Below are 18,092 nucleotides of genomic sequence, written 5' to 3'. Positions count from 1 at the left end.
CACAGTCACAGTAGAAAAATACTAATAATCTGTGAAATGGAGGGGAGGGGTAGGAATAGCAATAAGCATGCATTTACTAAATTATACTTGACCTTGAAAGCTTTAGTTAATAAAACTCAAGACAATGCTTTTACTTTTAAACCTTGATACTGTTTGTTATCGTAAAGCGATCTTTGTATTAGAGCATATATTTTTAAATTGATTTGACTTGTATTTTTGGCATCTAACATAGCCAGTGGATCACAAGGCCTCTCAGTGCTTATGCCTTCAGGCTAACTTGAAACAGTCTTACTCTCTGCAGCGTGTGGTTGTGTTAGTCCACGTTGTGGTTCAACGTACTTCGCACCATCCACCATGCCAACCCTACCTGAGGACAAGGATCAACCAAAGGTGGCACAACACAACAGTTCTCCACCTGCCAAGGTAAGAACTCTTACAAATATATTTTTCTGATACTTGTTTTGGAAACCGGAGGCTGAAACTGTTAGTTTGTATACATTTAGGATTTTGTAAAATAACATCTAGTGCCTTGCTGTGTATTGGTGGGTTTTGATTAACTGATGAAGCTATGAATGATCTTTCAGTTGCTCTCTCAAAATTTTGTAAGTATTTTATAGATTAAGGAATGGAAATTGTATTGATGTTATTCCAGAAAACTTTAATCTTTGAGAAAAGAACTTAGATTCCTACTTCGCAGCAGACTTGAAACATGTAGTGTTGCTTTTACAGATGTCTGAGATGATATCCAGTTTGCGTGTGTGTAAAAGAAGGAAGTCTGATTTTTGGTCTGTACTCAGTGCTATATTTGCCAGAGTAGTAGCTGAACATATACTGAAACTATACCAAGTGCACATGGGTCCTCCCTAGAGACCTTCATCACTTCGCTAACCCAATTTATTGTAAATATAAGTTTTAACATGTTTTTGCAGATAAATTTAAAAATTATTAAGTGATGATGGTTTTGCCTTTTAAATAGTTTATATCACTGATAAAAAGTAGTTTTATGTTCTAACATTTTATCTGTTGTTGTTTCTAATAAATTGTTAGCTTAGCTGAAGTAAAGAACTACCAACTCACAGGTTACCCAAATCATCCTGTTTGATGCAAAAAAGGAGGAGAGGATTTACAGTCTGGCACATCCTCAATTAAAAATGTATCACTTACTGGATTTGAGGACACAGTATTCTACACTTTAGGTGAAAACATCCGCTACTTCAGCATCATTGGAAAATATTGTCAGCAGTGAACTCTACATTAATTTGTCATGCATTCCATCCAAATGGCCATCGTGTTGAGTGTTAGTTTCCTGGCTTGAGATAAACACCATAGATGCATGCAACTTTATCAGACTTTTAGCTGAGAAGAAACTAAAAAGTCAAAAAGTTGGTTTGTTTATTTGATTTTCATTTTATTTTTTTTTAATTTTTATTTTTGCTTTGTTTTTAACTCTCCCACGTTAAGAGTATTTGAGAGTACCAAAGACTTGCTAGATAAAATGCACCCACTAGTGGAGGGCTGGGGGGCTTGGGGGCTTGGGGGGGGAGGGGAAGCTAGCAGACATCAATGACTCTTCCTCATTTTGTTGCAGCAAAGAACACTTCTGAAAAAAATGAAAACAAACCATTCATTGTGCATAGTTTCTTGTCTATTTCGAGTATCTTTTTATTTGGTGGAAGAGCAGGGCTGTATTTCTGAAATTCATTTTGAGAAAGCAGATCTTGTTTTCCATTTCAGTTTTTCTTACAGCAGCCTCTGTTGCTGAGGGAAATAGTTGTGAAGTTCCCTTTAACACCAGTATGAGACCAGTTAGCCTAATTCAAAGCACTTAAACCCCTTGTTTGGAATGTCATTTGAATTAAGAGCGTTTAGTTGAACTCTGTGTGCTGTCCAGTTAAACATACTGGAAGTACTGAACATTTTAAAAGTGTTCTATAAAAAATAGTTTATCCCAGCATAAATAAATAATAATAATAAAAAAACCTCAGGTGTCGTTTTTAGCCACTTCTGCATTTTAACTTAATTAGATTTGTTTCACATTAAATTAATATGTTTTTGCTGATATCCTTAATAACTGATTTTAGGCTTTTAGCAAAGAAAATTAGATTCTTAAAAGTTAGGTTAAAAGATTTATAGTATCCTACTGTTTGTCCTACACTTCTAGGATTGGTTGTGAGATGCCTTCTTTATCTCTTTTCAAGTGAGAAGTTTTGCCTTTTTCCAGCTTTCTCTTTTTGTTGTATCCTGACTGGTATTTTTCTGTCTATTCCAACTGCTGAGGAAAAACATGTCTAATGCTCATAATATTTTTGGTACACTCATTATTCCATCAGTCAAGAGTCTGCATTTATTCTTTTCTTCTTTCTGTTTAAATGTATGTTCCACTTTCATCAAATCACTGCATGTTACTTGTTCTGAAGATGTCCCATGCTAATTTTGTCATCTTTTTTTTTTTTTTTTTATCTCTTTTAACTAAATATAGTTACTACAGAATTTTATTACCTTCCTTACAAAGCTCTCAATGCAGCACTTCACTTAAACATATAAAATCAAGGTTATTTAAAACCTCATCTTACTCAAAAAAAACTGCTCTGAGACGTGTTATTTGTCAGAGGCATTTCATGTGAGTTATCTGTTCTGGACCAAATTCATTCTGCCATTCAGTCAAGTCCTTTCATTATTTTCTGAGGATGAGGCCATGTGGCAGAGGATTTGTTTTTCAATGCTTTAAAGAACTCAGGTGGTATACAGGAAAGCTTTATCATCTGACTGTTCTGGCATGGTAGCCCTTGTAGCAGAAGTACATTTTTTCCATTACTGTTCAAATCCATCCAAATTTGGCTGGATTATAAAACTGTTTAAGCATGTTTTCTGTATGCTTAGCAAGGGCTTGGTAGAGCTTAACAGTCAGAATCTCTGCAGATCCTATCTGCCCTGAGCATCCTTGAGCCTCTTCTACACCATCTTCTAATACGGAAAAAATTGCATGTGTTATCTTCCCAGCCCTGCACAAAACCCCTCCAACAGGATTAGATAGCACAAGATCATCCTTGTAGAGTGTGTGAATGGATTCTTATGTGAAACAGAGGTGGAGTCAATTTTACCCTCCGTTTGTATGGGAGGAAGGCTTGGGACAAAAAGGGAACAGAGACTGATAGCAAGCAGTCACTGGTACTAGGAGGTGAGGCAGCTATTGCAGATGGCTGAAGAACAGTTTTGTCTGGAAGCTAACATGGAGAGGGCATTTATGGACAGGCAATAGGAAGGTAAATGGGAAACTTCTGTCTCATCCTTATGCAGATGTACAATGTGCAAAAGTATAAGTTTCCAGTTAGAGCTCCTGTTCCAAGATCTGCATATATCAGTCTGAATGCGCCTTAGGGTATGGTTTTTCTTCATTTCTTTGAAGTCAGCTGGCCTTGAGAAGAGCTTCATGTTCTAGCTCTTATTGCCACTCCATATAAAAAAAGATTTGGACAATAGGAAGTGTGAGTTTCCATCTGTGTAAAAGTTGAACTGCTATAGTTGCTGACTATGATTAGTGTTTTCTATCTGACCTTAACTAGCCTTGCCTATGGTCTTTTCCTTTTTTTTTTTTTTTAAAAAAAAAAAAAAAAAAAAAGACCTGTTTTTAGAGTCTTAAAATGGAATTGAGTGATTTTAAGGCTGATGTTCTTATGTCATGAAAAACTTGTACTCTTCGGCAGTGAGGAGATTAATATAAACAATGTGCTTGTGTACTCAGCGTGGCAATCACCTGCATTTTTGTCATTGACAAAATACAAAATAAATAACAAATTGTCATAGACAAAATACATTGATACTTAGTAGCATTTTCAAGAATTCTACTAAAATTGGTTTTAAGTTGTTATAATACAATATTACTTGTGTTTGTATCGCATAATAGATGGTGCTTTTACATTTTTACATTCACAATGTTACAGTAATATTTTTCTTAAATTTAAATGTTCCTATTTTCTTGGCATGTTTCCTCTTCTGCTCTCCTATGATTAAAAATGCGAACTTGTCCAGAAAAGTCACGTGAGACTTATGACTATAGAACCGTGTAGCTGTGTGGAATGTATTTATTTATTTACTTTAGTTTTAAAAAATAAATAAGATTGAATTTGCAACCAAACCAAGAACTCTAAATTAGATGTACAATTCAAAACTTTTATTATTTGCATTTGAGAAGAAAAGTTGTGCTATATGCTGCATTATTATACTATTTTCAAAATTCTTCTAGAGTTCTTTGAATTAATCAGAATATATTAATTCAAGGAGAGTAAAAAGTTTCACTTGTTGAAAGGTGTTCTATTGTATCTGATACCCAACAGCTACATGACTACAAATATTTTCTGTATGCATATAATTTCGCTTCAATTTATTACTCTTGGCCACTTGTTTATTGTAATAAACATTATGACTACACTAATTTCTTCACCTGACATTAGATGACTGTAACAAAACTATAAATTGATGGCCTTCATTTTGAAGAATTGAAATTTCTCTGCTCTAAACCTTAGACAATAAAAAGCTGTTATAAAAGCACTAATTTATGCATTTAAAGAATGCATCATGTAATAGTTCAGCTTATCAAGTCAATCTTAATGAATATTATTAAAGTAACTAAACTTGTTCTGAATTTTATTACATTTGTGTCAGCCTGTAGTAGGTAAGCATTCTTAAAAGGAATAAACACAATTGAGAGTATTTCAGTAAAAGCAAAATGAGGTTTATAACAGCAGAATGTAAGTGGCTTTGTGCCATGGGTAGTAAACATGCTCTTTTAGCAAATTCAGAAATGTCGTAGACTCACAAAATGGTTTGGTTTGGAAGGAACCTTGAAGATAATCTAGTTCCCCCTCCGGCCACCCCCTCCTATGCCCAACATCATGGACAGGGACACAAACTTCATCTAATCTAATGCCAACGGAAGTAAAACTAAATAAATAAATAAATAAACTTAGGGAGCTTTGGGTTGTAGTTTCAAGAAAAATTTAGACTCAAATGACTAAATAAGGAAGCCAGTTACATTTTGAGAATGTAGATTTTTATTTATTTATTTATTTTCCTGGATCTTACAATCTGATTGATGGCAGTTCCCTGCCACTTTGGGGAATCTTTCATTCCAACTATAATTACTTGCACTGCTATGGTATGTTCTATACAGGATTTTACTTGAAATTAAAAATTGCTACCTTCTAAAAGGTGTCTACACTCCCTCCCTGCCTATGCCCCACACCATTCCTCCCCAGAATAATTTTGCATTAATCCCTTTTTTTGATTTGTTGACCGACTGAAGAAACAGGATTGGTTTTGTACAAGAAAACCTTCTAACAACACAGGGGTTGATTTCATTTGATTTGTGTGTGTTTGTGAAAGAATCTGAATGTAGTACATGGTGAAAGAAATCCACAGTTCTTTATTCCAACCTGATCCATCTCCACATCTCCATTTGGGGTATCTCACAGAAAACAGATTCCTTCTCTTCAGCTCACTGGCATCATTGTGGTGGAAAGTGTGGAGTTAAGTACAAGGGCAAGTTATCATATTTTTTAAGAAGACAAGTGTACATTGATATTTGTTGCCAGTTTCTTTTGTCACTTAAATTGCATTGTTCTTATTTAAATATTGCAATTATGTATTCTTAAAATATTTTTTCCAATTAATGGAAGGGATAAACAAGTAGAAAACTGACAAGATGACCATATAATTATTTTTTTTTCTGGATAACATGTGCAAACTTAATATGATACTTATTCAAGTTTTCATGGTACACAACTAGTATTTCAAAGCTTGTGTACCTACATTAGCACTGTTATACATAGCTGTTTTTCACTCTTGCATTCAGCTCTTAAGTTCTTTAGGTATTAGACCCATTCAGTAAAAGAATGGATTGTTGTGTGAAAAAATCAGTTTGTCTATTGTAAGGTTTTCACAGAATTTGCATTCGTATTAAGTTAAGGTTGTGTGCATTAAACCTTCGTAAAGATAACAGTCCAGGTCTCCACCACTTCTTTTCAGCAGTTTAACTAAAGACCTCTAATTCACATATGTTTTATCAAATAAAATCCAATTCTCACTTAGTTCAGTCATTTTCTCTTTAAGCTAAATTGACAAATGCATTTTTATTTTTCACATCAATGTTCAGTGTTTTGACTTTCTGTTTAACTACACTTTTATTTCTCACAAAACATTCAGGACGCTACTGTTGAAGGAACAATGCGCACTACACCTTCAATTGTTCTTCCAGAGAATGCAGTTATGCCTGATGTAGAAATTGATAAAAATCTGGTGAACAGGTACTACATAATACATTTCCGATCTATGTATAAATTGTACAGTAATTCCAGGATCTGTGTAATATTAAAATATATTGATGTGTCTTTGTAATTAGATTATATTGTATTTCTATTTTGATTACTTTGAGGTGTGGGTAAGCAGGGTGATGGGAGTACAATTGATACTGCAAGAGTAGAGTTTCATGTGTCACTAATCCTGCCAACCTAAACTGGTGTCCTTTAAAATTTACATGAACTTTCTAATCTTTCAGAATAGCATAATTTGAAACTTAAACAGAAATGTGAATTTAAATTTTGTATGTTTTTGACTAACAGTTGCAACTTTTGAAATGTGTCTTTCTGTTAGTAAATAAAATATGGCCTGGTGAGGAAAAAATTATTTGGTCCTTCTGTAGGCATAGAATGGTGTTTGTGCCCTACAAGGATGACTGGCAGTGACATTTCTCATGTTCCATGCATGGAACACAGAAGCCAATGTGCGATATTTTTCTGATGTCCAGATTTTAAACATTTACTTGGACACCATCTGTAGGCAATTGCCATGGTGGTGGGCAAGTACCCCACCCTCCCCCCATTGGAAGATTTTCAATTTAGTAGTTAAATCCCTGATTCTGGTCTATTAATTACATAATACCAGTAGTGCTGCCTTGAATTATGTACATATTTCTGTTGAAGCAAGAAGAGCTTTATAGACTGATACAAAGTTATGAAAGTTATCCTTTTTTTTTTTTAATTATTATTTTTTTTAAATCTTACTGTTTTTTCAAATAGTGAAAATTTTCATAGTATGTTCAGCCCTCAGTGTTGACTCTTGCAATTGGGCATATCAAAGCTAGCTATATGACTGTCTTTTGGCAGTATTCATAGCGTCATGCTGAAAAATACACATTGTAGCAATATTTGCAATCTGTTGGAATTGTTTTCTCTACTGAAAGGAAAATGTAGGAACAAACTGTTGTTTGATTGTTCTTACAAACAATCTGCACCATCTTTAAATTACTCGATGTTTTTAATGATGGAATGTGTGGCTTTGGCCAAAAAAAATGCACTTCCAATGTATGACAGTTTGTAAGGCTTAATTGTAAGTTCAGAATTTCCAAGGAGGTTTGTGATAATAAAAATAATTTGCAGGTTTCAACAATAATTTTGGCAGGTATTTAATTTAAATTCTATGTTTAGCATCTTATAGTCTTATCAACTGTTGAAAATACTTCATAATTCTACTATATTAAATATGTCTTTGAGGGTATACCTTCCAGTCTTGTGCATGTTATCTTTATATTGAATTAAAGCAGATATTAATAACAATTTAAGCTGATGCTGGTGAAGCTACTGTTATTGCGTATGGTATACCTTACAAAAATTGTAGGTAGCTTGTTGTTGCTGGATAACTTAGGATTTGTTTTGTTTGTTTTGTTTTCCACACGGTACAACATATTAGAACATATTCTAACACTAGTCAGCATCTTTAAAGTTCTCTTCTCACTTTTTTTCTTTCTCTGAAAAAAACCCAGATGCAACAGGTTTAGGTTCCTTTTTCATCTCTCTTCTTTTCATTCCTGTCTTATATCTGTTCAGTCCTCCTTGCTGTTTCAGTGAAAGATCATGGAAACAGATGGGACTGCTTTCCTGATCTAGTGGGATAAAATATCAGTAGAAAATTAAAGTAGATATTTTTTCTATGATAAACAGTTGGAAGAAAAAAGTGTAACACCTAAACACAGTGAGTTTTGAAGCAGATGTTTGGGGCCATTCACAAAGGCCAGGCAAGAATAGCACTTTGAGGTTAAGCATATATGAAAGTTGCTGAATTGAAATAATAATCCTGTTTGAAGCTGAAAACTTCAATTTTCAGATGAATTAGGGTTATTTTTAATCTTCTGATAAAACACACTTCTTGACCTGGAAATTGAATTTACTGATCTGATATTAGACTTGAATTATGGGAAAAAATAATCATAAAGTATCAATCAAAATTGGTACTATAATTTGCTTGTATCCTTAAAATGTACCTCTCTGAACATCAAGATTGTTTAAGAGGTAGAATTATAATGCGGTAGAATTATAAAAGCAGCATTACCTGCTGGATCAGCAATTAATTTTCTGATGTCATTTAAGATATTTACCTGCTATGTCAGTGTGGCAGCCTAAGAAATTATCTTAATCATAAAGCTTAGTTTAGGGAAACACTATCAACTTACAAAGACTAAAAATTACTTTTTGTAACATACCTATTTAGATGAGTTTCATGTCATGATAGGAATAACTACTTGCTTTAGTTTGAGAAATTGAAAATTCACAGTATCTTAGGTCATCAGTAAATGTCAGGATATTTCTGTAATATTCTTTTGTTCTGTAGTCTTCCTTTCTTTCTTTTTTTTTTTTTCTTCCTATGGCATCCTCCCATATTATTTTTTTTCATTTATTTTACTCTCTAGACCTCGTAGTCCTCATAGAAGACATTCTAACCGTGCCACTAGGAATTCAACAAGTTCATTGACTTCTGTTGGTAAGAAGTGATTATTCATTCAAGTTAGGATGTTTTCTCTGAAAATTTGACATGCAATGAAGATGTAAACAGAATCACAGAACCATCTAGGTTGGAAGAGACCTCCAAGATCACCCAGTCCAACCTCTGACCTAACACTAACAAGTCCTCCACTAAACCATATCACTAAGCTCTACATCTAAACGTCTTTTAAAGACCTCCAGGGATGATGACTCAACTACTTCCTTGGGCAGCCTGTTCCAATGCCTCACAACCCTTTCTGTAAAGAAGTTCTTCCTAATATCCAACCTAAACCTCCCCAGGCACAATTTTAGCCCATTCCCCCTCATACTGTCACCAGGCACGTGGGAGAACAGACCAACCCCCACCTTGCTACAGCCTCCTTTAAGGTATCTGTAGAGAGCGATAAGGTTGCCCCTGAGCCTCCTCTTCTCCAGGCTGAACAAGCCCAGCTCCCTCAGCCGCTCCTTGTAAGACTTGTTCTCCAGACCCCTCATCAGCTTTGTTGCCCTTCTCTGGACTCACTCAAGCACCTCAATGTCCTACATATGGTCTGATTGTCTTGACTAAAGCTTTCTTTCATGTACTTGCACATCTGTAATGCATACATAGGGAGTGCATGCACAGGGAATACTGGTAACATTTTAGATAGTGATCGTGAGTTTATGAGCATCTTTTACTTAATCTCAGTGGGTAATCTGTGATTTTGATGACTTGCTCTAAAATTGTGAATATAACAGCATTATAAAATGAGCAGTCAGAAATTTTTAATTAATGCAAGCTCAAAGTTCAACTTACAGTTGTTTTGTGCTGGTTGCTCTGAAGTGCAGCAACCTATCTGGATACATGAAATACAGCTCTAATTCTGGTGTTTTAAACCCAGACAACAGTGGTCACGTGATTGATTTGGTAAATGATCAGCTGCCAGATGTCAAAATATCAGAGGAAGACAAAAAGAAGAACCTTGAATTACTAGAAGAAGCAAAGAAAGTGAGCGAGAGGTTTCTAATGCGCAGAGGCAGAAAATCAAGAAGTAGTCTTCCTGAATCACCCACAGGTACATGCAGATTCTGAAGATAAGATTTCACATTGTACTTCGATCTGCAAAGGCATAAATAAATATCTACTGTAATGTATACATTGCTTCTGTAGGCATACACTTTGTTAATTTGAAGGTTAGAGTCCCTCTGTCTCTCTTCACAATTCAGTATGAAGCAGAAATGACCAATCTATATTCAGATGTAACAGTAGGCAATGTTTGTAGGTGTCTGAATGATACACTGCAGACACTAATAGGAAAGCAGGAGCTATTTCAATTGGAATCTTAAAAAAAGTCACAAATTTTCTTGTCAAGATTTACTGCCTAGAGATACTATTGTACATAAAATGAAACCTTAATGACAAGATACTCATATTGTGGAAAAACATACCACCCAGACATAATTACACAGACTTTTATTTATTCTAAATATAGTTGTAAACTAGGCTAACTGGACCAGACCTTCCTTTAAAAATTATAGAATAAAATGTTTTGTTCTAGAATGTCACTTGAAATTATTTTTCCCTCATAGGAAGTGTTTGAAAGCTAGGACAAAAATGTCATTTTTATTGTGAAATAGGACTTTCATTTACCTTTGAAATACCATTTCAAAACAGAATTCTGTCTTAAAATCAGCTTGACACTTTCTGTAGGAAAAAGAAAACTTAAATATTTTTAAATTAAATTTTTCTAAATTCCTTGAGTTCTTCTCTTGTGCCCACTCCTCTGCAATGCTTACAATCTCATAAAACTGAGGGGAATGATAATTCTGGGTATCAACAAAATTTATTAGTTTGTGCTAGGTATATGAGATAAAACCTACTCTAAGTTCATAATTGGCAAAAACAATTTGGCAATTAAAGTTACTTGTCATACTTGGGACAGATACGACTGTTTGATAACTATGAGATGAATGTTTTAATTTTTGCATGAATTTAAAAAAAAAATCAGAAACCACAAGGCTAGAGAATAAAATTACTTTTTTATTTGTGTATCTTGTTTTAATGAAGCAGTTTCCCCTACACTTAGTCCGAAAGTTTCACCAGTAGCATCTCGGAGCAACTCTCTCACTCTTCCTGTGCCATCAGGTAAAATGATCTATGCAGGTCCAAATCTTAAGTTATTAAAAATAAAAAATAAAATAAAACTAATTTTCTTAGTATCTCTGGAGAAGAAGTCAGAATATATGCATTCAAGCATCTCCTGAATTTGAAAAAGCTCTTTAATACCTATAATATACAAGTAAATCTTGATATATGATGATGTATAAGTAAATATTTACTTTGTGTTTTTGTTATATTTTGCTCCTGTGGTGCTGCTTAGCACCCTTTTAAATAATATTTTATGCATTTAAGTTTTCATCTTAGATGTAAGTGTGTGTGTGTGTGTTTGCTAATGGTATGTGGTATTAAAACTTTTGAGCAAAACCATCAGGATACACCTTAATCACACATGTCTTCCTAGGATCTGATGCATGCAAAACCACTAGCGTCGAGTCAGTATCACCAGGGCTGGTAAGAAAGAGCTGAATATTCTGCACAGTAACCTGATTATTGAAGTACTATATTATATTACACTGTTCTGTTCATCCCTGAGGAAAATAGGAAATTTTCACTACTATTTTCAATACTAAAATACAATTACTAGCATTTTTTCCTGCAAATTGAGAAACCAATAAATGTTAATTTAGAAGACCAAAACCCATGACGTAATGACTGCTGAAGGATCACAGAGAACTGTGAATTATAGAAAATGAAAACATATATATAATCTTAATCTATGGGAAAAACCAATCCCTAAAAATACTTCATAAATAAATATAACAATGTAAAAAAATATTTAAAGTTCATCTATTAATATTTGTATATAACGCAGCATAGATGTCAAAGAAAATCTTGTAAGACATACACTTCTTTCTTCCCTTTTTTGATAGAATAACAGAACTGTGAAAGAAGATGAGAGGCAAACTGCAGAGGTAAGTGTTTGATATGGTGTTGTACAAAATCTGTTGTTTTTTCTAAGCACACATGACTTACTTGTGCGGCTAAAAAGGCTAAAAACTTTACTAAGTGAACAGAAAAACAATACTGAACTAAGAAAAAAACAATACTGAGTTGGGAAATTTCAAAGCACCTGCCAATATAGTGGTGAAAAATGGGCTACAGCTATCCTGTGTCCTGCTATGAATACATTCTCATTCCTGCTTTATCTTCATCAAAATCAATATACTAAGTACCTTCAGAATTAAGTAAAAAAACCTACTGTGGCCATTTCAATGTACACTGGTGTTTTAGGCAGATGTCTTCTTCCAGACCCATTTAATTTAGCAGAAGAGGTTACTGTACTTAATGTTCCGCACCACTGATAGGATGGTACAAATCTACACATCTATTGGGGAAGCATCTTAGGTGAATGCTTCCTAACTTGGTTTAGGTAACATCAGATGGTCTGATGTCCCTTTAAAGAGATTTTCTCTTAAGTGGATTAGGCAATGCTTTGTGTGTGTGTGTACATATATGTATATATATGTATATACATACATATATATATTATATATGTATGTATATATGTATGTATATACATATATATTATATATGTATATATATAATTATATATGTATATATATATGTATATACACACACACATACACACAAAGCATTGCCTAATCAATTTATATATACTAATATATAATATATTATACTATATATAATATATATAGTATAATATATATATAATATACTAATATATATATAATATATACTAATCCACTTATACACACACACACACATATATATACACATTTCAGCACAACTTTGGAGCAGTAACTACAAAGGGGAGGAGTAGCAATATAACTAGAGCAGAGCCCTCAAGTTACATTTGTTTGCTGCCTTAACATACTGATACAAGTGTCCTTAGACAAAAGTTTAGATTCTGTACCAGAGTAACCAAGAAACAGGCACACATTGTTTTGCCAGTTCTCTTCTGGAGATTGCAAACAATTATAACTTATGGTAAAGCACACAGAGAAAGATTTTGAATAGCTTGCATGCATTTATTCTATACATCTGCCTCAGTTGTCTCTGCATCTTGCTGTATCACAGTGAGGGCAGAATGAGTAACATGTCTCTACCTCCCTTCCCCACCCCTGAAAGCTGTAACTTAGAGCCTGTTAAAGATGCGTGATAATGAGGTCCTGTGCACTCAATAGAACAGTGCAAATTATTAATCCCAGGGAACAATATAATAGAAGAAAGTATGGATTGGTGGTCAGAGTAATGAAGTACATATTAATGGGACTTTTTAGTAGTACTAAATTATATTAAACTAAAAACCCCAGCACGGAGGGAACTAGAAATGAACGTGGAAACATGACAAACACGGAGAGAAATTAGTATGTTTTAACTTTGTGTACAAAACCATATTTTTTTCCTTGGGAGGTGAGGAACTAACAAGAAAAAAAAAAGTCAAATCAAAAAAATTGGAAATTAACAGTGCTGTAGGGTATAGGGCTCAAGGTGTATACTTGGGCAAACCTTACATTATGATGATGAGAATCCTAGCACTATGAGTACTTCTGGAATGGGAGAATGTTATCTCAAATGTTCAGAGAATTCCAATTTAGTGTTCTTTCAAGTGCCTTTCAAAAAATATTTCCATTGTCAAAAGCACGTGTTTAAAGGCAAACATCAATGAAAATGACTCTATACGGGGAAAATCCATCATCAGAGCAGGGGAAGAGAGAAATCCACTCTTGTTTCTCTGTTTTATATGTGTCTCTCTACTTTCAGAATGCTGCTAAAGGATTAATGGATCGAAGGCCAAATGATCAAAGGAAGATTTCTCAGGGAAGGTTGGTTCCACGCTCTGCTGGTTTTGAAAACTCCAAAGAAAACCTGTCAGAACAAAAAGAAAACTTTGATCCGTGTAAGCATATGGATACTTTATCCAAATGCTCCCCTTCAGGCAGTGATGGTGGCAGAATGTCTCTTAACACTTGCATGAATGTTTGTGAAAAAGAACTTGCAAAATCATTCCTCAAGAAAGCAAAAGAAAATGATGCTCCTTTAAGAACCTATTTACCAGGAATGGGAAATACAGACCCCAAACTAAAAATTCCTGTTCCAGAAATGAGGGACCATAAAGTTTCTTGTAAACCAGAATTTAAACTATGTGGGCTGCGTCCTCCTCTACTACGAGCTGTATCATGGGATAGCTTGGAGCCTGGACAAAAAGATAAAACACCTTTAAAACTACCATCTGAGGAAGAGAAAAGCTTTGGTGGTAATAAATCCAGCAATCAATTTAAAGCATTCAAAGACCTCCAAATCCAAGTTCAGCCTGTTCGAATGCAGAAATTGACAAAGCTCAGAGAGGTGAGTCCTAGTTATCAGTTGTATCCTGTTTTAAAGTTACTTTTGCATCTTACTAAACTTTCAACTTGCTAGCATTATTTTTACTATTTCAAAAAATGTATGCTAATATAATGGCAAACAATTTCAGCAAAATAAATACAATATTGTATCAGTTTTCCTTTCCAACTTTAGTAAATCGAAACCTGTAACTAAATACCATGGAATTACTATTTCCTAGTTCTTGTCAAATAGGCTTCAACTGCACTGTTGTCTTCTTGTGCATGTGCTCTTGCACATAGGGGGTTTTGTCTTCAGGAAAGACAAATTTTAATACTGGTGTCAAGGAAACACTAATTGCTTTCATTGTGAGAGAAAGGTGAGTATAAAACACGATAATTCATTTTTGCACAGTTTATGTGAACTATAAACAGGAAGCAGTTGATTAACAGCCACGTCATTTGTAAAACATACTTTGCAGTAAAATGATCTATTTTGGTTTCTAAAGAGTTTTTTAAATCTGAAGAATCTTTCCTTCCTGAGGATGTAACAATATTCTCTTTAAAGGGGTCACTTATGCTCTTTCACTTCCTTTACTTCCCTGTACAATGCTTTTCTGTTCCTTCGGAATTTTCCTCAGAGAGACAAAATACTAACTGGCTGATTTCTGTGTGAAAGGGTTGAGACCTATGTATAAACAGAAAGCTTTAATTTGAAGTTGAGATGGTTGTTATACTTCTTGAAAGGGCTTACAAGACCTTGTGTCTTTGTACTATTTGTAAGTTTTCTTTGGATTTAAAAATCATTTTTGTTTTGTTCAGCTGAGTTGTTTTGTGTTTTGTGGACAATACCTCTCGTTATTGTCCCTTCTAAGGGTAGTTGTCCTGTCATTCAAGACTACAGGCCTTTGCAATATTGTTACATTTACAAGATCTCAAAGGACAGGAAGTGTTTTTAGCATGCATTTTTGCTTATTGAACATCCTCAGAAAATGTGCCCAGAGTTTTTGAACTAAGTGCCCCTGAGAGCAGATAAGCAGACTTAGAGTTCCAAGTTCTAACACAGTGCAAATCTGTCAGCCTCCTGAAGGACCGTATTGGACTCTGAAATCTGTAAATTAATCTTTTGCTAAATAATTGTCTTAAATGATTGTCAAAAAGAACTTTGTCTGAAATAATTAAACCCTAAGAATTAACTACTGTATTAAAAAAGTAGAAATAGCATGGAATGATGCAGCAACTGATGTGTATAGGACCTTTAAAAGGGAGAGAACTAGTAGTTCCTTCCCTTAACATCATAATATTTTTTTCAACCTCTGCTAGTTAATACTTCAAGACAAATACAGGGCTGACAAATCTGAGGACCTCAAATTCTGCACTTTGGTTACGTCCTTTCCACTGTAGTGCTTGGGAATGACACCTTAGTTATTCATCTTTTCCTGTTTATATAACACACATTCTTACTATATATGTACTGGAAATGTTCATATAGAGGCACCTGAGCCATATGACTGAGTGTTTTCGTAGCTGTAAACAGAATCAGAAAATTAATACAACATGGTGTGTAATTCTAGTTATGCAGGATTTGAGCTCTGACTAGTTGGAGTTGTTTACTTATAAACAAAAGTAGGTGTTTCATATTCTCAAATATATTTTAAATTTGTGAAGTAGGAAATGATAGAAGAAGAAAAGATAATGATGTGTAATCCTGAAGACTGTGTTCTTCCCTACCTGTAGGGAATAGTGGTACATTAACAGTGAAATATTAACTTGTATCTACTAGCATACCCAGCTTTGGTGTGAGTAAATCCTAATAAGTCCATAAGGTGGCAAAATCTTTGATACCTGATCTTCTGTACTTTCTCCTTTCTGGAACACTAGCTTGCTACTATGTTTTTTTCACATTCATTTACTAAAACTCCCTTTTTGTACTCGAGTAAGGGGCCCATGTTGCAAATCTCTATTCAAATGACCGGGATTTTTGCTAAGTAATGCATGTATGAAATTTGAAATACGTGATACTGATATTGTAATAACTATAACTTCATGTAAATATCTCCAGTATGTTTATTAACTAAAGTGAATGTTTTATTTAGTGTTCATTTGTCAGGTATATTTATATTGAGATTTCTAGTTAAGTTACTTGTAAATGTTACTGTTTTTCTTAACAGGAGCATATTTTGCTGAGAAATCAAAATTTAGTTGGACTTAAACTTCCTGAACTTAGTGAAGCAGCTGAACAGGAAAAAGGTGCAGTACCACAAAAGGAGTGTGTCTTTGTTACACACTTATTTTTTTTAACATAATTAACTGATACAGAAAATAAAACATTTCTTTTTTTTTTTTTTTTTCAATTACAATACTAAATGTACTGAAGCAGTCATGGAGGAGGGTAGTAAATGGTGATTGAGAGACCAGTAAAACTAGTAATGTTTTTGGATTTGGCTGTTGATTAGGCTTGGGAAAAAGAGGAATGCATCTTCTGATCCAACAGCCAGTAGCATGCCCTTTGCCCTGTACGGTTCATGCATGGGGAGCAGGAATGGAAGGATGCAATGTGAGAGTTGATGGTTCGCGTGCTCTGGGACTGTTTCACAAGACCTCAAAGCTTCTGTTACACAGGGAGGTGGCTGAGATATTACACTTCATGTTACCTCTGAAAACAGTCTTATCTTCTGTTTGAGTGAGACAAGATGAAAACATGCTTCTTGTCCTCTACCTGTTATTACAGTTTGTATCTTTGGATTTTCATACGTGGTAGTATTATTCCTGTCGCTCTGCTAGTACATCTCCCAGAAATTATTTAGCGGGCCTTGTTTGAAATTGTAAAATAGTTGCCATTTTACCGGTCTATTAAATAACTTGGGCAAATCTGAACCTTCTGAGAGGAAAACATTATGAAAAACTAAGCATTATTTTATCCAGCTTTTCAACCAAGAACTCTTGAGTATCATGAACGTTTTGAAGTCTACTACTCATATAAATGATAGTCAGCATGTTAAAGGTCAAACCCTTGTTAAGGCAAGTGAGGGGTCAAATCCTTAGCTTGTTTGTTAGGGAGACTTACTTCCTTACATTGTCATAAAAGCCACCTTTTCTTTTTAAGTGGAGTTGTAAATTTGCTTGAACAATAGCAAGTAGCCAGCTACTTCATTATTACTATTATGAATCAAGTATACTGGCTCCACCATGTTTTGTTATTAATGCCAAGTTATTGTGAATATCTTAGTAAACACAGCCGTGCCTCTACAGAAGTCTAGATAAGTGAGCTGTGTTAGGCTAGGGACCTTGTGGTGTTAGGCTGTGTTTCTATGAGGACATACACAATGGTTCAAAAATAATTAGACTTTTAAATGTAGAAGAAATGCACAGAACTTAAACGTAGCTGGAAATAGGAAGAACCTACTGTTCTTTTCTGCTTTTCATGATAATGTTCTCCACCTTGAAAAAATCTGAGATTTTTCACACAGTTATGAACATCTAAGAATCTGTCTGTTATGCTAAATGAACAGGAAGCCTGGGCAAAGGTATCTTCCCAGGTCTCTGATCTAACTGGGGAACCTGACTTTCCTACAGGAGAGTCCTTCATTAAATTATGGCAAGAGGAGAGGATAAGGTAAATATTATATGTGAAATTAAATAAAATTAAAGTAAAAGTTAAGTAAAATGAATTTAAAAAAACAGATAATTTAGACATATCTTGGTCCTTATGAAAATAACACAAGTAGAGAACACAATTGCTACCTTTTAGTTCTGTTTCAAAGAAAATACAGTGTGAACAAGTACAGGCTGTAGATTCATCATAAGTGGTGCATAAAATCTTTAGTATAGTGTATTATAATAGAAATATTATTGGCAGGTTACATTGAAAGCCTTATAAAATGACTACTCTAT

The 18,092-nt window shown here is 34.3% G+C and overlaps 1 protein-coding gene across 9 annotated transcripts in view; it reads left to right on the top strand.

The window, feature by feature from the left end:
* Nucleotides 1–18,092, top strand: part of IRAG1 (inositol 1,4,5-triphosphate receptor associated 1) — a 66,955-nt gene that overhangs the window by 30,269 nt on the left and 18,594 nt on the right. For 4 of the 9 annotated variants that reach the window (XM_082761490.1, XM_082761485.1, XM_082761482.1 and 1 more), the window contains 9 exons: nt 302–423; nt 6,202–6,302; nt 8,741–8,811; nt 9,695–9,868; nt 10,861–10,938; nt 11,315–11,364; nt 11,784–11,825; nt 13,639–14,223; nt 16,370–16,448. In XM_082761490.1, the coding sequence (XP_082617616.1) occupies nt 355–423; nt 6,202–6,302; nt 8,741–8,811; nt 9,695–9,868; nt 10,861–10,938; nt 11,315–11,364; nt 11,784–11,825; nt 13,639–14,223; nt 16,370–16,448 (1,249 nt within the window). In that variant the 5' untranslated portion in view covers nt 302–354. Of the gene's footprint in view, nt 1–232; nt 424–6,201; nt 6,303–8,740; nt 8,812–9,694; nt 9,869–10,860; nt 10,939–11,314; nt 11,365–11,783; nt 11,826–13,638; nt 14,224–16,369; nt 16,449–18,092 lie in introns of all 9 variants that reach the window. The other 5 variants (XM_082761488.1, XM_082761487.1, XM_082761486.1 and 2 more) reach the window with 3 other exon arrangements.

The sequence above is a fragment of the Aythya marila genome (genome assembly GCF_965140915.1).
Source record: "Aythya marila genome assembly, chromosome: 5".
NCBI classification, from domain to species: domain Eukaryota; kingdom Metazoa; phylum Chordata; class Aves; order Anseriformes; family Anatidae; genus Aythya; species Aythya marila.
The sequence above is the reverse complement of the archived record's forward strand: the minus strand, read 5'-3'. Positions and strand labels throughout refer to the sequence as shown.